This window comes from Semicossyphus pulcher, unplaced genomic scaffold (assembly GCF_022749685.1).
Source record: "Semicossyphus pulcher isolate SPU_LCO1_2020_fin unplaced genomic scaffold, fSemPul1.0.p SCAF_18, whole genome shotgun sequence".
Lineage (NCBI taxonomy): Eukaryota > Metazoa > Chordata > Actinopteri > Labriformes > Labridae > Semicossyphus > Semicossyphus pulcher.
The window spans coordinates 9,901,045-9,922,797 of record NW_027211691.1 but is presented as its reverse complement, the minus strand read 5'-3'; the positions used below and the strand labels follow the sequence as shown (position 1 = coordinate 9,922,797).

General features: G+C 43.7%; 1 protein-coding gene across 1 annotated transcript in view; it reads left to right on the top strand.

The window, feature by feature from the left end:
- Nucleotides 1-20,793, top strand: part of rttn (rotatin) — a 39,200-nt gene extending 18,407 nt beyond the window's left edge. Inside the window, exons 26-49 of the mRNA XM_069667206.1 lie at nucleotides 1,279-1,435; nucleotides 3,581-3,747; nucleotides 4,371-4,590; nucleotides 5,422-5,550; nucleotides 6,104-6,214; nucleotides 6,659-6,817; nucleotides 7,267-7,344; nucleotides 7,696-7,894; nucleotides 7,977-8,074; nucleotides 8,185-8,272; nucleotides 8,506-8,707; nucleotides 10,275-10,365; nucleotides 10,720-10,870; nucleotides 11,078-11,215; nucleotides 12,515-12,711; nucleotides 12,880-12,985; nucleotides 14,629-14,726; nucleotides 14,937-15,014; nucleotides 15,442-15,568; nucleotides 17,512-17,705; nucleotides 18,057-18,330; nucleotides 20,250-20,353; nucleotides 20,499-20,568; nucleotides 20,691-20,793. Coding sequence (XP_069523307.1) covers nucleotides 1,279-1,435; nucleotides 3,581-3,747; nucleotides 4,371-4,590; nucleotides 5,422-5,550; nucleotides 6,104-6,214; nucleotides 6,659-6,817; nucleotides 7,267-7,344; nucleotides 7,696-7,894; nucleotides 7,977-8,074; nucleotides 8,185-8,272; nucleotides 8,506-8,707; nucleotides 10,275-10,365; nucleotides 10,720-10,870; nucleotides 11,078-11,215; nucleotides 12,515-12,711; nucleotides 12,880-12,985; nucleotides 14,629-14,726; nucleotides 14,937-15,014; nucleotides 15,442-15,568; nucleotides 17,512-17,705; nucleotides 18,057-18,330; nucleotides 20,250-20,353; nucleotides 20,499-20,568; nucleotides 20,691-20,773 — 3,319 coding nt within the window. The 3' untranslated portion in view covers nucleotides 20,774-20,793. The remainder of the gene's footprint in view (nucleotides 1-1,278; nucleotides 1,436-3,580; nucleotides 3,748-4,370; nucleotides 4,591-5,421; nucleotides 5,551-6,103; nucleotides 6,215-6,658; nucleotides 6,818-7,266; nucleotides 7,345-7,695; nucleotides 7,895-7,976; nucleotides 8,075-8,184; nucleotides 8,273-8,505; nucleotides 8,708-10,274; nucleotides 10,366-10,719; nucleotides 10,871-11,077; nucleotides 11,216-12,514; nucleotides 12,712-12,879; nucleotides 12,986-14,628; nucleotides 14,727-14,936; nucleotides 15,015-15,441; nucleotides 15,569-17,511; nucleotides 17,706-18,056; nucleotides 18,331-20,249; nucleotides 20,354-20,498; nucleotides 20,569-20,690) is intronic.
- The last annotated feature ends 960 nt before the right edge of the window (nucleotides 20,794-21,753 follow it).

The window sequence follows — 21,753 nt, the reverse complement described above, 5'->3', positions numbered from 1 at the left end:
TAGAAACAAACAAAACAATTACCTCGTTGGCTGCTGCATGCTATCAAAGGGAATATTTTGACGACGTGCCCTGCATAAACCTTTGCGGAGCCGAGAAGTGTGTGCTTGCTGTTGCTTGCAGGTGATGAATCCTGATCACGCAGCCCAATGACACTTAAAAGTAACTTCAAAATAAAAGCATGACTACTTATACGAAACGAAATACTGAAAGGCAATGTATGTGTAACATAACACCAAACTTAAATACCAAACTAAATAATTTTTACATTAATTATGTGAACAATACAATGGCAACAACAAGGAGCCTTCAAAATACAACAGCCGTAGACGACAATGACTCATACTTTGCAGCCTGCCTCCTTCAAAGGATGCAGCCCCTGAATTTAGACCCCGCTAATGTTAGCATTAAGCCTGCAGTACAGCCGCACAAAGCAGCTAGCATGGATGTAAATGTTTAGTCTCGTTCAAGGAGGGGTGTTATGCAAATTTCAAGCTTCATATTTCACTCAGTGATTCCTGTGGATAGCTTAGCATCATTTACAGTTAAAAGAACTCGTCATTTTTATCACACTGTTGCTCTTTGCAGGCCCTCATACAGCCTCTGTCAGCTCTGTCCCTTTAAGAAAACCCGCCCCTACAAACCCACTTTCTTCTGATTGGCCAGCTCTCTGCACTTTTTGATGTCACAAAGTGCAGCGTGTAGAAAAAAACTGAGCGAAACCTGGTGTTCACAGCAGCCTGCAGACTGAGCTGAGAAGCCTAGTGATCATACTTTTACCTACAGATTTGAAACTTCACCCACGTTTAGTCTGGACATCCAACATTGTAACATGTCTTAAAATGTGAAACAGCATCATACCCCCTGTTTAAGGTTTGTGGATTTAGCCAATCAAAGAAGTATTTAATGACAAATGACAGTATGCCAAATGTAGCCTTCACATTTCTGTCTTATTTTAAAAACTTTACATGAATTTATTACTTTGAAAACCTTTTTTCTCATTGAAGCTGCCAGGTTTTCTTTCTTTTTTACTTTTTTCCCTTTTAAAGTGCCTGATACAAATATAAAAGCTTCCCTAAGGACATGAAACAAGTTTTTGATTCCTCTCTTTTTAAGGCTGAAATTTTACTTGGGAAAGAATTAAACAAGGTAGAAAAAGTTTTTGGGATAGAATTAAACTTAATCAGTAGACTTTAAAGAATAAAGAACAATGGATACTGCATTTTAACCAGGCCCTCTTCCTCTTGCTGTCACAGTCTCTGCCTCTTCTCTCCCTGCAGGTTTCTCCAGGTGCGTCCGGCCTGTGTGGAGGATGAGAGGTTGCTGGTGGGCATTGTTGCATTTTTGAATGCCTACTTCAAACAGGTGAACACTGAGTCTACATCTGACCCCGAGGACGAGGACCTGCGCTGGATACTGGAGCTGCTTCTCAACCAGGTACAAATTATTCACACTTTCTGGACAAGCAAGGCAAGTAAAACCTCACTACAAAAGATGTTGTTGTTGTATAGATGCATGAGTGTTGGATCTATAGAGCCTATAGTCAGGTCATATCTCAGCATGCTAGCAGTCTTTTTTTAATGTGTACTCATGTACTGTAGCTTCCCTTTTGTGTCTGTATGCAGATGTGTGTTTGCATCTCTGTTAGCTAGTAATCTGGTTAGGCTCTCCCCTCTCCGACACAGAGGGTTATATACCTGTAATCAAAGTTTGAATAAGTCACATGCCGTCAGACAAGCCAAACATATTACTGTCTCATAAGGGCAGGAAAATAGTATCACAGCGGAGCACCTCAGACCTGCGGCAGAGATTATTTCCTGAGCTCTTAACACAAAGTTGGAGTCATATGTTCGCCCGAGGAGAAGAATAACTGCACTGTTTTAGCAGCGAGAGCTACTTTTAGGATTTAATCAGTCTCACCTTGGCTTTCTCATTAATGTGTGTGTAAACAATAAGCCCTCCCCTGGCAGCCAAAGCAGACTCAGATTGAATGCCTGGTAGGGGTGAACAGCTCTGCTCCGCTCCGACTTTTCTGTAATTACTGAGCTGTTTCAGGAACATCTGTCGTTCTCTACACTCCCATTAACTATCTACTTCGTGTGCACTGCTCAAGACGAAATTGTGCATGCTTGGCACTCCTAGTTCTGGGTTTTGCAGGGAAATATGGAGGGTGTTATGAGAGTGTTGCTTGTTTAAACATGGCTGTCAGCCACCTCAAAATCTCCCGTGCATGGGTCAGTGTGTTTTTTTACTAATACTTTAATACTTCAAAATCAACTTATGTTAATGATCCTACTGAAAAAGGGGATGCACTTTAAGATGTGCATGCATTCAACAGAGTTCTTTATATTTACTTTTTATCATGTCACCTGTTTATTTTGTTTAAAGCCTGTTCGCCATTTAAATTACTGAGGCTTACATCGGTAGCTTGTTAGCGTTAGCTGATAATTAGCATTTGCTAAGCTTCCCTCCCCCCAGGTTCCACGTTCTCATCCAAATATGGTCACGTCTGGCTCCTAAAAACCAAGATGGCAACTGCCAAAATGCCCAGCGTGAACTAAATCCTCTTTTTGTATAACATTTGTAAGTACAAGAAGGCAAAAAATAAAAGAAATGGTGTAGATATTCATACGTATCGAAAACAACCATGTAAAAAAAGGTCAGTGAAGTTAAAGGAGACAAGCTAAGAGCATTATTAAAGCTCCTGTGAGGAGTTTTTTGGTGGTTATGAAACAGACTGAAATTAATACAGATGCATCTATATGACCTACAAAAGCAAACAAGACCAACAGTGACAAGATTGATTATTTCTTTGTAGATACTCAGCCTTTGTTTACATTTTTCATGGCAAAGATTCTCAGCAAACGACTTACATGTGTACAGGACAAAATCAGAAAAGAGATAAGTGGTACTTCTTTTTCCACGGGGCGCTAAAATCGACACAAACTCATAGCTCCTCACAGGAGCTTAAAATGAGCAGTTTGGCCTGATAAATGCCACTGTCTGGATGGATGGAGAAAGTTGTACAAACAGCTTGTGGTTTCGCCCATTCTACATTCCTACAACACCCAGCATGCATTGCGCCTCCTCTGAAAAGAACAGCCCAGCAAGAGACGCTGGAGTGAAATACTACCGTTTTTGCTGCAGGCAATGGCTCAGTGGTACAGAATCTGAAATACGACAAGAATATACCGGTGGATCGTCTTCGGGTCTGCAGTCTACATTTCAAACCTGATGATTTTGAACAAGTCATGACATCGGAGGCGGGCGTCCTAGATTGAAGAAGTGTAGTTCAGCCAGCTCCCTGGCCTCCGCCAGATGACGCGTTTTACGTAGTCTGGCGGAGGTTTTCCAGGGCCCATTGGAGAAGCGGATAACGTCCTCCAAAGGCACTGAGCCAAATTGCATTTTTGTTCTACCATAACGGCATTAGCTCCCCATAATAGCATGATCGGACTGAGGATGAAAATCGGCTAACTGGCCCTTCAAGTAATAAATTAGGGAAATACAAAATAATTACATATATGATCTATCCAAAGAATCCAATTGTTTCATTGTTCCATTCATACATTAATCATCCAGGAGGCTGCGTCCCTTCTCAATTTGCTGCTTGGCGTGGAGACCCAGACTTCAACTCAGAGCTCAGGAGAGCTGGAGGAACTGAAGAACCACGTCAGCCAGAGACTGCAGAGAGAGCTTACAAGCTTCTTTAACATCCTCCTCCTCCGACTTACCAACACCACTGACAGGTTGGCAAAATGCACAGTGCTTTATCATCTTGGTTTGAATATTAGGTGTGAAACATAAAACTGTGTGATTTAAAGTTATTTATAATGTTGGAAGATTTTTTATTTCTTGCTTTATAAGGCTAGAATCGGTTGGAATGACCTTTTTCTGCTCACAAATGTACAGTGAAGCTCTTAGTTCTGCAGGTACAGTTCAGGGCAACATTCAGAGGCATAATTTCGCCTGTTGACAGCATGCCACAGAATTCCTACTTTTTCAAATTAATTTTTAATTAAAAATGTTTGAAATAACTTCTATTTTTGCTCTGTTAGTGCACAGGGAAGCTGAATAAACTCTTGTGTACTGCTATTCAGGCTTCCTGTGGGGTTAGAAAAATGATGAACATCATCAGAAGGAAAAAAGGTGCTGAAGCGTTCCTCCTCTGTAAGGGATGTAAGGGTTTTTTCAGTTCATTAGTGATGGAAATCCTGCTAGCTTAGTCATTTACATATGAAGATAAATGTCAAAAAGACTTACATAGAGTTGACGTAAACATTATTGTCTGTTTTCCTGTTAACTTCCCTCCTGCCTGTCCTGTTTGCGTATTCCTCACTCTTTCTCACTCTGCCCGCTCCTTTCCGTCCAGGCTCTGTCTGGCACTAGCAGGCCCCTTCAAGAGCCAGCTGGCAGTCCGTTTGCTTCAGAGCCTGCGGGTGTCCGACGCCCCGCGCTTCTATGGCCTTCCCAGCCTGGAGAGGACACTGCAGGGCATGGTCAGCCTGACTGCCCAGCCTGGCTGGAGCTCCCACTGCCCTAACCTGGAGCCCGTGTCCCTCTGCTCCAAGTATCTCAGCGGGCTACTTGAGGTGTGTGAGCAACGTTCTGTGACTGCTAAGCGTGTGTGCATATGCTCATGTGTTGCACGGGCACATGCACGCCTCCTTCCCCTCTCATCAGAGCCGAGGCTGCCAACAGAAATGAAGAAAAGGCAAAGCGCAGTACTTTCTGAGGAATTAATTAAAATTAAGCAGAATATGGTTACGGGACATGAATTGCAAAAGGTAAAAATCTCATTGATTAGATATGCCACACTGAGAAGATGCTGATGAGATTAATCAACCTTGCCTTTTCCATCTGTTCAGCTGTTCAACAGTCCGTAAAAACAATAGTGTGGACCAGCTTGCACAGCAGTCCTCAGCACGGAGGTGTCCAAACTTTTATTTTTGATTGGGAATGAAGACCCCTGTGGAATAGCCCATTCTGTTTACACAATACCTATCCTTGTTCATCAGCTTTAACAGGCCGCGTTTAAGGACGTGCATTAATACTAGTTGAAGATTGAAGGTTAATTTACTTCTCCGTCAAACTCTCTGGTGGCTACTTCAGTCTAACAATCAGATCCCTAACACTCGAGCCTCCGTCCTCTCCACCCTCTGACCCACCTCTCACCCGACTCTCCCGGCACTGTAGGGCCCTAAAGCTCAGCAGGCCTTGGGCTCCTCTCTCTTCATCTGTTCTTCAGCGCAGTCCCACATCCTGATGGCAAAATAATTAGTCTCAGCTGTATTTAGCTTTACTTTGGATGCAGCGTGTTACATGACAAGCATACAGCAATCAGCAACTCAGAGACTAAGTGCTGTTTGTTCAGTCTTAGGTGTTCATGTGATAACAGTTTTACTGTGTGTCCTTTTTCACAGGTGATCTCCTCGTTTTATGTTGAGTGGGGAGGAAACTCTCTGTCTTTCATGGGGAAAGGTGTGACTAAGAACGCTGTCGTCTGCTTGCTTCACCTGTCTCATGAGATGATGGCAGAGAACAAAGACAGGGTAAGTGTCAACAATGTCTTTTTATCTACTAGAAATCAGTGATAAGGACTGAAAGTCAGCATCCTTTACAGCCAGACTTTATCCTGCACATGTATTAAAATACTCTGCCCCAAGCGAAGGCTTTCAAGTATCTCGGGGTTCACAAGTGAGGGTAGAATGGATCATGAGACTGACAGACGGGTCATTGTACCAGACCGTCGTGGTGAAGAAGGAGCTGACCTGGAAGGCGAAGCTCTCAATCTACCACAGTCGGACTACCCTCCAACCCTCACCTATGGTTATGAGCTTTGGGTAGTGACTGGAAGAATGAGATCGCAGATACGAGCGGCCAAAATGAGTTTCCTCCGCAGGGTGTCTGGCCTCAGCCTTAAGCGCCTTTCCCACTGTCAACAAACCCGCTAACACCCGGCTTTTTTGGTTAGTGGGAAAGGTCACAATCGGCATTCAGACCCGGGTCAATTGACTCAACAGTAGACCTGGGTAATGGAAATCCTGCTAAATATTTTGGAATGTTATCAAGACCATGTTTTTCTTTCTATTCTGTCTTCATCAGGACTTCATATCCCAGTGGTCTTTGGGGAATGAGGCAGCTGTCGAGGAGGCCAGCACCTCTCAGCTTGGTTTGGCCTGGCTCATCCCGCTATGGGTCGACCGAGATCAAGAGGTGAGGACGCTCTCTAGCTATTCATGACTTAAATCATACTTCACACCTCACACTTCGACATATGATGACACTAAAGTACAATACTTTCTCCAGCTCTACTTTATAAACTCTTTCTGTCATAAGTTAAGAGTTTGAAGATGCTTCACTTGTGGGACAAATTGAAACCCATAAGAGTTGTGCGAGAAGTGGCAGAGAGAAAGAAGCACATGACAGCTAGTCGCACCAAATTCTCTGTCTGTCTCCCAAAATAAGTTCCTACACAAGTCAGTCTAAGCGGCTCCCTTGACAAGGAAGACTCAGCCATTATAATTCTAGTCTTACGAACAGCCAAGTTTACATTTAATGTCAGTAAAAAGGCATCCCCGTTTTTGGAGATTCAATAAGTTAACTCAGTGGATGTAGGTGCATATACGATCCATGTTTTCGTCTCCCCTGTCACGTCAGGTGAGGTGTGCCAGTTTGGGTCTGGGTGCAGCTCTGTCCTCGGTGCCCAGCGGGTGCCAGGCTCTGTGCGCCAGTTGTCAGAACATCAGTGGAGGTCTGTGGGGCACGTTGCTCAACATCCTCCTGGATCAGCAGGAGAGCAGCATGGTCCGCAGAGAGGTAAGATGTAACAACTTTTTCTTCGGTCTGCACAACCCAGAAACATTTTTATCTTATTTCTATACATAGATAACTTCTGTGGGGGAAAATAGAGCAGTGTTTTGATATTTACAGAGATGCTTGACAAAATAAACCCTCCTAAAACTTACCATTTACTGTTGCTGTATTGTCCCTATCAAACCTTGCATTAACAAAGCCTGTTATGGTCAGTGAATGTGGCTGGACTTCTCTGTACTACCAGCCAAATACAGGCAGATGGCACTGTTGCTGATGCAGTCTATCTTGACCCAGTGTGTGCACAACTCTCTTTTGTGTGTGTGTGTGTGTGTGTGTGTGTGTGTGTGTGTGTGTGTGTGTGTGTGTGTGTGTGTGTGTGTGTGTGTGTGTGTGTGTGTGTGTGTGTGTGTGTGTGTGTGTGTGTGTGTGTGTGTGTGTGTGTGTGTGTCCAGGCTGCATTTATCCTGCAGAATCTGCTGGTGATGCCCATGCCTGCCAACGCTGAGGAGGCCAAGGACTCCCACTGGCAGGTCAGCAGCTCTGCCAGCCAGTTAAAAAGCTTTTATAGACCGTGAACTGTTTTTTTTTCTCTCTCTCCCTCTCTCCCTCTCTCCTTCAGTTTCTTTTTGTTTCTATCCCCTCTCTGTTCCTGGAAAACCACTCTTAACGTGAGTCCTGCAGGGTTCAGACAAGGGGAGTTGCTCGTATTGAAGTTCTACTAGGGCGCAGGCATCCAGGACTTATAATAAAGTTTAAATCTCTGTCAAAACAGCCTCATAATTTGTCATTACTTGTTTCAGAGAAGGAGGAGTTTAAATATTGTGCTTAACAATTCAACATACTCGTTGCATCCTTCCTGCTCTAACTCTGTCATCTTCCAGCACCCTTGTGTCCACGACGAGGTGTCCGGCGTGTCTATGGTGGGTCTTCCAGCTCTCCAGGCTCTGCTCTACCACTGTCAGTACTTCCAACACGTGGCTGCCTCTGCCTCCAGTTGTTACCGAGGCAGGTACACCTTCCACCTGCAGCCTCGTGCTGTCCGCACCAATGGATCTTTACCTCAGCGGAGCAACTCACTGGGTGGGTTTTACTTTTGTGTAGATTCGATCATGTGGTACTTCAGCACTTTTTACTTAGTTTGCTTATTAATATGTTTATGTAGATTCTGAGAATTCTCTCTGGGTCTGGAGATGCGAGCCACCGGCACCTACTGTCAACTCCAGCAGACCTTCCAGCTCCCTCTCCACTTCGAGCACTGTGGTCTGCATTACTTTAATACCTTCCTGCATGCACAAAGTCACTAAAATGTTGGAAATAAACAGCTGCACTATGTAAAGTAGATCCTCATAGTTTCATGTTGTTGGTTACAGATAAGAGGGTCAGGTCCACACACCCCTAAGAGTCCCTCCCCGTTGAACATCACAGAAGATACTCCTGCAAGCCGACTGACTGCTCAAGGTACAACAGAGAGACTACACAGTGTGTGTCTGTCTGTATAAGTGTGCACACATGTATTTACAGTAATACTAACACAGCATGGTTTAGTTCTTCATACTTTATAAACCTTCTTTACTTTCCTTCAGAAGCAGTGCTGTTTGATGTTTTCATTATGTGGTCACAGAGAGAAGTGATTCACACAGCGCTCCATTGAAGAGGCGTCTCTATTAGCTGTCTATTGATGTGTCTCACAGGCCAGAGTGACACAGACACCAGCGACTCGGTCACCTCCCAAGACTCCCGACAGGGCGAGCCCTCCGCCGTGGAACCCGTCGTCATGGTTACTCCTGAACTCATGACGGCCCACTGTGGCCTGCTGGCTAACCTGCTGGCCATCCTGCCAGATTTCACCCTCACTGCTGTGCGACACCACCAGCTCCTTCATGCACTGGCCAGGTAAGAGACCACATGCAGACACAAGCAACCGTCTGATGTGTTAATCATGAATAAAACGCAGAATGGGAGGTTGGGCTGTGACGGTACTGAATTTTGTGACCACGGTGAAACACTGATGGTGTGGACATGCTGAACGCTGAACTCATCAACTCGCGAAAATTTGCCCCTGGTATTGCAAGCCCGATTCGCTACTCAAAGCATGCTGGGATACCGAGCGACGCACACCAGGCAAGCAGCACCACTTTCGAACAGCTTTTCTCCCTTATGTCATAATCATTCATTTTAAGAAAACGGTGGTATACTATTGAATAAATAAACCTTGTGAGGTGTTGGTTTGATTGAAAAAACTCCTCAATTCACGCCAATAAGTGACCAGCGAGGCTGGGCGGACACCAGTGAAGGCAGAAAATTGGTTGCGTGCAGTGTGTCCGCACCGTAACACCCCCTTGTAGTTTGGCGGTTAACCGCCGCCTCAGGGCGCTGCCGGAGTATGTTTTGTTTTTTCCACTATAGTGCGTCCCCCAGACGGTAAAACATAATCGACATGAGTGAACACAGCATGAGCGGTGGAAACGCGTGTTTATCATCACTACTAAGTTTGTATTTGTTAAAATTAAATCTGTGTTGACGGGCTAGTTGAGGTTTCTTTTGCTGATTACTGTGATTTTTAAAAGAGAGGAGCGAGACGCGTACCTGGCAACATCACTGGGTCTGTATTTAAAGATCCCCTCCAGTGAAAATCCAGTGTTTCACCTTGTAAACATCTCCATGTGGTGTTTTTCATGTGCTACAAGACATCAGGGACAACAAAAGCAGTCATCACCATGGCTGGGCCTGTCTGCTTTTAAACTGCAGTGTAACAAGGACAGGCTGAACCACAAACCTCAGGAGCCAATCCCGTTAATGGACGGGGTGACGCTCTGCATATCATTATGTCCAACCTATGGCAACCACTTCTGCGATGCACGAGCCAGCTGTAACCGTCATCGTCATTTTTACAAAGCCACTACTGACTACTAACGTTAGCGTTGCATGACTAATTACTACATTTCAAGTCAGCTACGTTTCAACAAGTTGCCACTAAATGATTTAAGTTTTGTTTTCAGCCGTAATTTTACGAAAGAAGAAATGTAGCACAAAGTGGGCGGGGACTATGCAGACTTAGGAATTTTTAATGAGGGAGATGGAGGTGATGACTGGAGCTGGTCCACCCTGTTGTTGGCGTCATGCGGTTACCGTCACAGCCCTAATGGGACGTTGGGTTTGTTGTATTCATGCATTTTAAACAGTATAAAATCCTATAAAAAGTTTTTTGGGTTTAAGATATTAAAGTTTAGATAAATGATTATCGTCTCTTAATAAAAGTTTCACTGTGTAAATAAAAGTCATAAAATAAACACTTTAGGCCCTTGTAACATATTTTTGTCATTTTTTATCTTGATTTAAGATATGAATAAATATGTGTATTTATGTTTCCGTAGAGAATTAATGCTAATTCTCGCCTTAATCCCCCTCTAGACACTTCTTACAAACACTCATTTTCCATCATCTTTCCTTTCTTCCTCAGTTTGGTGGATATCGGGCCCATCGAGAAATGCCTGAACGAGCTGAAAACACCCACCGTCCTACCAGGAGAGAGAGAAGACATCAAGAGCCAGGTGAGGAACACACTGATAGACACTTCTGAAGAGTTTTTCAACTTTTTTTGTGTGTGTGTGCGAGTACGACTTACCACAAAAAAAACGTGGGTTTGTACAGTGCAGTGGCAGCTTCAGTGCAGCGCGAGGTTGTCTGAGGGCACCTCCAGATTTGAGTGTGGGTGGAATATTCAACAAGCTTAAACTCAAAGCATTGTTTTGCAGCTTGGAATATTAGCTTTTAAAAACAGAATAACTTAGTCCCTCTATACATCCATTTTCAGCCTTTCTTTAACCTCTGCTGCCTCATAAGTCTGTGCAACGTGTTCGCCCGCACGTGTGCTTAATCTTTTCTTTTTTTCTGCATGTTTTTAGATGGTCACGTTACTTCAGTTCCTGTCCGGCTTCGCCAAACTGTTGCAGGCATGTGTCATGGTGTGCAAGGAGATGATTGGCCAGATGGACTTCCTGAAACAGATGTTGACTGCTCTGGTGGCAGTGCTCATGCTGGATACCAAAGGATTAGGTCTGAAGCTTATGTTTAATCCAAGTGGAAGCATCAATTTAAGCAAATACATTCAATTTATACCATCGCATATAAACCTTTAATGATGCGCCGGATACAAAAGTCCTGCTCTGACATTTACCCAACCCTCCCTGCAGTACGCTCTGCAGTGTGGCTCTTTGGATGTCTCGTGTCATAAAATTTGTGACTCACTCTCTCCCTCTTCAGACGCAGGTACCCGGGATTCGGTGTGTGTGTGCTGGGCAGACGTGTTTATGCTCCTGGCTACTCTGGTGAGGAGGGACAGCTCAGCGTCGTACCCATCTGTCTCTGGTGCGCTGGGGAGACGCTGGCGGACATTTGCAGGTACACAGAATACTCGGCACTGTTTGTGTGTGTGAGTAAAAGTGGCTAAATTAATTATCTGAAGTCGGCTGCAAAATGAGGTTTAGAAGCATACATAATGGATCATTTCTCACGATTCATAACAATAGATTTGGAAACATTAAAGGTATAATAAGTAGGATTTTCCCTGAAAAATAAAATATAGACTTTTACAAATATAATACAAACCATCACTTATTGGCATCTGTGTTTGCGTTGGTGAGTGTGTGTGCAGACCGTTGTGAGACCCTTCCCTCTGCATCTATTCAGTTGTTTTGCTTTGCACGGGACGTTTTCAGGAGGGGCGCTGTTGTGGTTCCCTGAGCCAATCAGCGTATGGGTGAGTGTGGGAGTTGTTCAAATTAGCAACTGGGCCCCATTCAGACCAGTGACAATGGCGAAAGAGTGAGGCAGAGCTGGTGTTCTTTCTGTTGGACAGGTAAGTGCCTCAAACCGGGTAGCACAAGCTAACCGGCGGTTAGCATGCTAGCGCAAAGGTAACCGGCGGGTTAGCATGCTAGCGCAACGGTAACCGGCGGTTAGCATGCTAACGCAAAGGTAACCCCGATGCGGGAGGTGATAGCACCGCGGGGTGGCCATGTTCTCGCATGAGAGAGTGAGAGTGCGAAGAGCCCAGGAGGAGGGGCCCAGTTTGAATGTGTCCTTGACAAAATGCTACTTATTATACCTTTAAGGTGTTCATTTAATTTAATCTTCCCTCTGAGGTTTAAGATCTTGATACATGATGAAAACGTGCTAATCATAAAGGCTGACAATCATGATATGGGTAATTATTCCGATTGCACTAACTCACTAAATAATCAGGATTAGCATTGTAGGTTTAATTCTGTTCCAAAAAAGGAATTGTCTCATATTAACACACATCATTCCATCATTACTGCGTGTATTAACTTCCTTGAACAGATGCGAGGATAGGATGATTGCATCCTGTCCTTAAACTACCTCTGCTCCTCCCACTCATCTTCCTCTGTGATTAATGGCGCAGCAGGGGAATCTGATGAGTCCGTTGAAAGATGAATGCAGAGGCCTTGTGTGTGTGTATTTAAGTCTGTGTGTTCATGTTGATGATATCTGGGTGTCTGCACACACATTCAAATGATGAGTGTGTTGCCTGCCAGCGCATGAACAAATATCAAGCTGTCGAGGGATTTAAACAAAGAATTTGCCTTTTTGTCACGCTTTGATTCACTTTGTATTACTGTGTCATTCATTAAAAACAAAAGTCTACTCCTTCTAACTCACTCTTTTCTGTGTCTGCAGGAACGTTGTCGGTGTGTGTGAATGAGAAGCTGGCAGACCCTCATCTTCACACGGTGGCTCTGCAGTTTCTCTGCACAGTCTTCACAGAGGAGACAAAGAGTCAGGCCGTAGATGTCACAAACTCTAAACCTGCTCCAGCTTTGTCTGACGTTGTGAATGGTGCCTCAGCCAGCCAGCTGTGTGAACTGTTACTGCAGGTACGTGGAGGTGGGAAGGGGGCACGTAGTAGTCTGTCTAGGGAGTTTGATCTGCCTAAACTTGATTGCTTTTCATAAACAATAATGTATGTGCTCAAGGCAATCCAAAACTTTTGAGATTATGTGCACTGATTGAACACTGTGTTCCTCCTTGACTGGTGATGCCAGAGTTTTGAGAAGAGGACCCTTCAGGACCCTTTAAAGAAGCTGACAGCCAGAACTCTTATGACACTCCTCGCCTGCAGTCCCACCGCTCAAAAGCATGCCGCCAAAGGTAAAGCCCCAAACCTCAGACAAGCTGTCACCTGTTACACACTCTTTGAACATTAAAAGTGGGTCACTGGCCTGTCTGGCAGTTTCCCATAAGACAGATCATGTAATGGTTTCTTCACGTTACATAATATTTCGTGCTTTGCTGGAAAAGGTTCAAAAGCAGTGTCTTTATTTTAAAATATCTATTTCCAGAAGCTCATGCTTAATTTATGACAACATCAGTAAGAGCTTTTTTGTGCTAGTTATGCTCAACATCTTATTATGACTCTATTTTTTCTTTTGTTTGTAAGATAGACACAATATAGTGCATTACGACACAATAACCCTCATTTAGACAATATTCTGTCATAAATTTCCATGTTTCCTTACATTTTGTAATACAAGTAATACATTTTCACCAGCAGTAAAAACAAGATCAGAGAATTTCCTTCGATAACTCGGATACTATCAGCTATCGTCTGACAACGATATGGCTTTTTGGAGTTATGGTGAATTTTGCGGGCATTCCGGTTTAGTAAGCCTTAAGCGATAAGGACTTCCATCCTTTTTCCGTGCGCTGCTTTGTTTACAATCCAGTAAGCAACTTGAGAAGCGACCGCGTGTTCAGATCACAAGTGAAGCGAAGTACGCCCCTCCAGATAAGTTAGAAAATAAAAGGCGTAATTTCTTGGTTCCATTAAATCCCCCCGAGCACCAGTTCATCGTTAGTGGCGAGTCTCAGTTTCACTGTAAGTTGCACAGAGGCTTTACTCTGGCTTATTTCAGTGGTTTGAATCCTGAAAAAGAAACCGTTTTTCTTGTGATTTACTTTCAAGCTGCTGTGAGGAACTTTCAGTTTGTGTTGATTCTGGCGCCCCCTGTGGACGAAGCCGTAGCTCTTATCTCTTTGCTGATTTTGTCCTGTTCATGCAGGTTTTTAACCAAAAATCTCATCCTGCTGTCTTTAACAATCATATGTATCACTCACTTTAAATTTCTGCCCTGTAAAATATAAACAAAGGCAGCGTGCAGTTAATCACTTCGTCTGACACCTACCCCCCGCCGGCTGTTTCAGGCATTAAAAATAACTATAGAAATAATCAATTTTGTTGTTGATGGTCTGGTTTGTTTTTGTGGGTCATACAGAGACTTCAAAATTACAACATCATGATGCAGATTTATTAAAGGAAAATATGAAGCTTTGTCAGGTCTGTCCTCAAGAGGAGAAGAAAACAACTTTTAAAATGTTTGTTGAACGGCTGTCGGATCAGTAATTTCTGGTGCGTTCGAGGAAGTCGGGAAATCTAAATGCTGAACGGATTTCGTGACATAGCGTCAAGGGAATTTATCTCAAGTTGAATTTTAGATTGAGAGCAGATTGTTGCTGTTAGCATGCAGATGTCTGTTTATAAAGATTAATAAGAAGCTAAGCGTTGTCAGAGAGCCGATGATAGGATTACGTTCCGCCTGCTTTTGCTCTCCTCACGGATTGTTTTTTTCTGCATACGCCGCAGCCTGTTGATATGTGATTCATTAATACTACTCGGACTACAAGCGTAGTACAAACGGAAACCAGAACACTTCCCGTACTGAAAACTACTACAATTCTATGTAGAATCTGTAAACAGAGATAATAAACTCTGTCTATGTGTATTTTATTTCCAGCCGGTCTTATTGACAGTTGTGTGGAGCAGATGAAACAAACTCACTCCCAGCTCAACCTGGAGTCGGTCCGACCCGGCAGAGCTTCTCACCGCAAAAAGGTGAGCTGTGAGACTGTCTGGAAATTTCCAGCCTCAGCAGTTTGGTGCTGCTTATGTTTTTTTCCCCTTGGATAGAATAACAAACTGAATTTATTATGAAGGACTTTTTTGGATAAATATTATGAATATCTGTTTTAGCTCTGTGCAGTTAGTCTCCTTGCTGTTATGGAGAACATTTGAACATATTTCTCTTTGTTTTGCCTTTAACAGGAGGAAGGCTATTTAAAGGAAATCAAGCTGACTGTGGAGATCCTCCGGAGCGCTCTTTACCGCAACGATGAATGCAAAGTGAGCCTCTGTGTCTTGCCTTTTAATTCCCCACTGCTAATTGTTTTTTAATGGAACCTCAGAGTACCAATGCTGCGCCTGTAAATGAGATTCAACTAAATGTGCACAGTCCTGCTAACATGTCAGCAAGTTTAGCTTCTTAAACCCCGTAATGGCGTTACTTATGGAGCATATTAGCTGCTTTTCATTTTCTAAGTGGCCTTTTAGTCACTGGTGGTTACCTTGGACTAAATGGCTAGGGAGGCTCAAGTGCTGTGTGTTTACCCTGCCATTATTCTCCTCCCTGTGTGTTCCTCCTGAAATGCTGAAGCAATTTGAGTTGATTACTGCCATCTGTGTTTGTGCTTTTGTATGAATCAGGGTTTCTTTAATCTATTTTATTACTGTGCTACTTTAAGCATGTGTGTGTTCATCTATTTGTGTGTAGACGGTGGCCACAGATGCTCGCCTAACACTGGCACTCTATGCTCTTTGGCCTTGGCTCCTGTTGGACGACCCCACCATGGAGGCGGCGCTGGAGCTTCTGTGCGTCTACACGGCCAACTGCGCCACAGGTCTGTTTGTGTGTGCGTGTCAGTCTGTGTGTCTTATGTGTTTGTGCAGGCACTGTGCCTGGCCCGTGCCTGCCCATCGCCTCTGACTGAGTCACACACACTTCACACTGAGGGCGCCATTGTCCTCTCCAATGACCTCCGAACAACATTGTGTCTCACTGTACGACCAGCGCCTGCTTGCCTGCCAGTCACAATGGGCACAGTGTCGTGATCCAGGGGTCAGGCTGCATGGCTGTCTCACTGTATGTTCGACACCGGGGTTTCAGGCCGGTTGGAGACGATGTGGGGGAGCACAGAGCGTCTCTGTGTAGCCTGAGCTATTGGTATTCCATCATGCTAATGTCGGAGCTGTGTATGTTGAATTTAGAACAGCAAAAGACTTGCAGAAAAAAGCTTGTTGAGAAGGGGAAAGGCAAGATTCATGGGGAGGAAACAGTGGGGAAATTTGACTTTGATAAACGGCTCATGGTGCCTTTGATGTGTCTGAGTGTGCGACTGGCGTAGTTGTGCAATGGAAATCAGTTTCATCAGTGAGGGAAAGGAAGTTTCATGTGCAACGTGTCTGTGTCTCTCTGTGTGTCTCTGTTTGATTGGCACCGGCTCCTCAGTGGGTGCGTACGCTCTGATCTAAACTCACTCGCTTTAGACCCCTCGTATGCTCAAGCTGTGAGGTACCGGAAATCAGTGAAGTCAGGCACAGTATTTCCCTAAAGGTTAACTGAACAGCAGGTTGTGTTCAGGCTGCATGCAGCCAGGCTTAGTATTACACCATCCACCCTCAGGCTACCATTGCATCTCCCGAGACTGCTACATTTCTACTGAACGTTTCATCTCCAGTCTACCTCCTTCATCCGAGGCTTTGTTTGCACTGCAAGTTGGATTGTTGTTTTAGTCTGCGCCTCACATATTCACAGATATTTCTGTAGCAGCCAGGCAACTTGCTCAAACAGACAGAAAATCGTAATTTTGTCTTACACTTCTGTGAAATGATCACTCAAATATGGCTGCAAAATGAATTAAGTGTATTTGTAGCAGCAGTGGGAAGAGAGGATCCATTATAAAGCAGAGCTCCCTTGTCAATTCTGTGACAGACCAGCCTGACAGGTATCGAGATAACCCCAGGCTAACATCAGCATACGCCTGTTGCTGTATGTTACCACTCCAGGATTAGCATAACCAATAAGCTGTCATGTTCTCCAATAAGCAACATCAGTCAGCGTCAGACCAGCTCTCCTTAAACTTGTCTTTTAATTTGTATGTAATCTACAAATGCAGCAATTAGCCATGTCAGTTACCCTGATGGGAACGTGCTGCCCAAAGAGAGATATTTTTATTTACAGCTCGTATTTGTATGTTATCAATTTGTATTTACATTTCTGAATGGTGTTGTAGTCGAATAAATTGCAGCTGTCGCCTCGGGCTTAATAATTTCCCTCCCTCCCTCCCAGAGTCGAGAGGTTTTCATCATCAGTCGGAGCTTTCACGGTGATGATGATTAACAGACAGTTAGAAGATGAAACAACTTTCTGCTAAAGCTTTCTGAAAACATGTGAGCCCTCACTTAAGCAGCTGCGTCTTTAATGTGCAGGGGTTTTTTTCTGTCTTTGTTCACGATGTCTCGTCTTCTTCATCATATTTGTCATTTGGCTAGACGGCTTGTTCAGCAAAACAAGCCGTGCATGCAGCCGTGCAGAGATATTTGGGTGTTGTGGGCAGACAGCCGTGCAGCCAGACGGGTCAGGCTTTGTTTTTGTGGCTACCTGTGCTGCTGACCGCATCGCTAGTTAGCTTTAAGATAAACAGAAAGACGCAAGATGAAGAGAGCACTTTGCTGAGCGTTACTCTGCTAACTGCATGCAAAGCTGCGGTCTGTCGCTGAACCTTTATGTTCAATTTCTAGGAATAAAAAGTATTAATGGTTGTTTTTTCTTTCTTCCTTTCAGCTTGCAGTTCTCTTTGTGGCAGTGGTCCTGGTGTTGCTCCAGGATCTAAAGGCAGCCTGAGTAACTCTCTGATGCACTCTGTCATGAAGCTGGCCTCGGGGGTCGCCCCAGATAATAGCCAAGTCCAGAAGCTAGCCTTCTCTCTGCTGGCTAACCTCGCAATGTCCCGAGACTGCAGAGGCCTCCTGCAAAAGGTACAAGCCTGGTAAACACTGTGAAGAAGACAGAGATGAAAATTATGATCTGTTTTAGAATTAACTTCAGATTCAACAGTTTTCTTGAGTTCATTTTAACTGGCTGTGAAAAAGTGAAATAAAGTCAACTCAAGTGAAATATGCAGTGTGACAGCATTAAAAAAAGATACATGGCACTGGCTATAAATGACATAAGCTTCTCTTGCACTTAAGCTGTCCAAACTCTCGCCCTCACACTTACACTGTGCTGGCTGGGGGACATATTTTCCAAACTTGGGAGCAGCTCTTAACGATCTGCTCACGCGTCTCCTTAACTCCTGTCCTGTCTGCTTCCGTGTCTGTCATTCTCAGAATAACTTCCTCCAAGCCTTCCTGTCAGTGCCAATGCCCAAGGCGGGGAGTGTGAAGGGAACATCTGTAAGCTGTGGGGGCTGGAGCCTACTGGGCCTGTGGCTGAAGCTGCTGGTCAATCTCTCCTTCGCGGAGGACGGCCAGCAGAGTATCCTTAGGGTGACCGGAGCGCTGGATCTGCTGGCAGACCTGGCGCCGCACCGGCATCATGCTCTGCTCACCCTTCACAACCTCTGCTTCTGCGCTGCCAACAAGCCACACGTCCTTGCCAGCGGTAAGCAGAGGAGGAAAGAGTTAAAGTCATCATCTCAAATAGTGATGGGAAAGTCTTAATACAGCAGAAAATGAGAAACAGAATTGTTCTTTTCGATATGTCAGCATTTCCTGTGTCCACAGTTTAAACCAGGAAGTTTCTGCACAGTATCATTTTTACCACACTCATTTTGGGTCTGTACAAAAAGTAAGGGACTTGTGTGGCTGTATTTCTGTTGAAAGTCAGGGGAAATTGGTGGAATTGGCCATTCTGATTGAATAAAAACAAAGCAGGATATTGTTGATATTGAACAAATAGTTCGACATTTATTCGAAACATGCTTGCTTTCTTGCAGTGAGTAAGTAATGTGGAGCTGAAGCCAGGAAATGTTTAATTTAGCTTAGCATAAAGCCTGGAAGCAGCAAGAGAGCCAAGCTAGCCAGGAAGCAACCTAACCCCCTAATGGCTCCAGTTCCACTCTTAAAGGGCCAGTTCGCCGATTTTCAACCTCAGTCCTGTCATGCTGTCATGGGGAGCTAATGCCATTATGGTAGGAAAAAAATGCAATTTCACTCTGTGCCTTTAGAGGACGCTATCCGCTTCTCCAATGGGCCCTGGAAAACCTTCGCAAGACTACGTAAAAAGTAATTTGGCGGAAGCCAGGGAGCTTGCTAAACTACACTTCCTCAATCTAGTACGCCCGCCTCCGATGTCATGTCTCATTCCGAGTCGTCAGGTTTGAAATGTAGACTGCAGACCTGAATATTTTTTAGACGATCCACTGGTATATTCTCGTCGTATTTCGACTCTGTACCGCTCTGAGCCGTTGCCTGCAGCGAAAAATGGTTGTATTTCACTCCAGCCTCTCTCGCTGTGCCGATCCTTTCAGAGGGAGGGGCGCAATGCACGCTGGGTGTTGTAGGAATGTAGTATGGGCGAAACCACGAGCAGTTTGTCCAACAAATATTATTGCTTCTATCGATTACAGAGAACACCATCTCTGACTGACACTGGCTTTTTCCAGGGGCGAAACTGCTCCTTTAATGAGAGTGGTTGAACTATTCCTTCAACAAAAAGGATTGCAAATAGTGCTAGACCTACAGCTAACACTTCAATCAAAGCATTTTACCTAATTTTGGCTGTTTGGATGTGTATTCCTTCAAATGGCTCCTATAAATCCTTTGATTTATAGAATTTCTTTTCCCGTAGCAAATCTCAGACAAGCAGATTGTACACTGTCTGGAGCGCTTTAAATTTAAACAGCAGAGTTACATAAAAAAGGAAAGTAGCTTGTAAAGTGGCTTGTAAAGACAGCTGAGCATCTTTCAGAATAAAAGCTACAGAACAAAACAAAACAGGGAGGGATAATTGGACAGAAATTCATCAGATGGTTGAACAAACGAGTCCAATGGGATGCAAATTATCTCTGTATCTCTCGGTTTTCGAACAAGTTACATTTAGTTCAAGGGTAAGAACGCAGCAGGTGTATGAAGGTTGAAGAATCACAGACGCGTCGATCAAGAAAGGAGAGGAAGTGGCAGATTGTGGCCCCTCGCGCAGTGCAAGCTGCAGGTGGGAGGTGTGGGTCCAGGTGGGTGTCATGTCACATTATTGTTGCTTCCTGTGGAAAGATTACATTTCCTGTGTATGTCGTGCAAACAGTGTGTATACCAATAAGAGAGACATGACCACATCTGAAAACTTTCGTATGATATAGTAAATAAAAAACTAAGGTTGCTGTGATGTTATAGGAAATGACCCAGATGATGAGTGTGAGTGAAAGTTGGTTTGTTTTGTCTGTGTAAAGTTCAGTTTTTTTCATATGTTGTATCCATCAGGTTATAGTTCTTATAATCAATTAAAAAAATACATTACTCTTGTTTTTTGCAGCATTTTAATGAACATCTTCGCCTCTGATTATCTGCTTATCTTTCTTCCAGACAAAGCCATGAAGGTGTTTCTTGGCTGTCTGGACAGCAGAGACATGGAAACCCGCTGTATGGGAGCTTCTTCCCTTTGGGCTTTAGTTCACAACAATCAGAGGGTACACATACACACACACACACACACACAAACACATCCAGAAACAGATAACCAACCTTTTTTATCTCCTGATTATGACCTGAAAGAAAACCTCTCCTGCTTCCGGGCTCATCTTCCTAATCTGTCTTTCTAATTTCCCCTCAAAGGCCAAGACTACTTTGAAGTGTCCCTCTGTTCGATTGAGAATTGAGGAGGCGCATAGCGTCTCTAAAAAGGGTATGAATTTATTCACTTTGATGAAGTCGTATCCGCACCTGTCCTGGTGCTGAATCTGAATATTTGAATCTGTGAGTCCCTTTGTGTACAATTTTGTTTTTCTCCTTTTTGTTCTTTAACAGCAGATGAAGAGAACAAGCAGGAGCCAACAAATACCTACCTGTTGAAGTGCCTTGAAAACCTTTCCCAGCTGCTAAATAAGTGATTGTGTATTTATTCTTTGTTTTGTATCATGTTTTAAATGTATTAAATATAATAAATTTTACAAATAAAGTTCTAAGTGGCTGATTTGAACTATGTTATTGTGTGTTCGGATTTCCCTTAAACAAACTGAACCAGCTGTAATCAGAACGTAATGTCAGGTGCTCCAGATGTGGCTTGAAACAGATACCTTGTGGTAATGGTAGTGTTCAGCTACAATTTCACTCAATGCCATGTTGGGTTAGTTGGTTATAACCCACACTGAGAACCTTTTGTCTCAGCATCTACAGCTATGCTAGCTGCTCTTTGGGGTAATTGCTAACATCAGCATGCTAACATGCACAATGACATAGCTAGCAAGTTGATGTTTAGCAGGTGTGATGTACACCATTTCAGTTAAGCTAGTTAGCTTGCTAACATTAGCTAAGTAGCGTTGAACACCTGGTAAAGATGAGGCTAAAGGGTATGACTAGTTTTTCTGGTTGTAACAAACCATTTTTGAATTGTTTTATACATTAAAGCTAGCTGTTCTTCGAGGTTAATTGCTAACATGTGCATGCTAACATGCACAATGGGTTTGATATCTTTAATGTTCACCATTTCAGTTTTGCTAGTTAGCTTGCTAACATTAGCTAAGTAGAACTGAACACATAGTAAAGATGAGGCTAGACGGTATGACTAGTTTTCCTGGTTGTAACAATTAAACACCCATTTTGAACTGTTTTATACTTTAAAGCTAGCTGTTCTTCGAGGTTAATTGCTAACATGTGCATGCTAACATGCACGATGAAAATGCAAGCATGTTGATGTTTAGCAGGTATATCTTTAATGTTCACCATTTCAGTTTTGCTAGTTAGCTTGCTAACATTAGCTAAGTAGAACTGAACACATAGTAAAGATGAGGCTAGACGGTATGACTAGTTTTCCTGGTTGTAACAATTAAACACCCATTTTGAACTGTTTTATACTTTAAAGCTAGCTGTT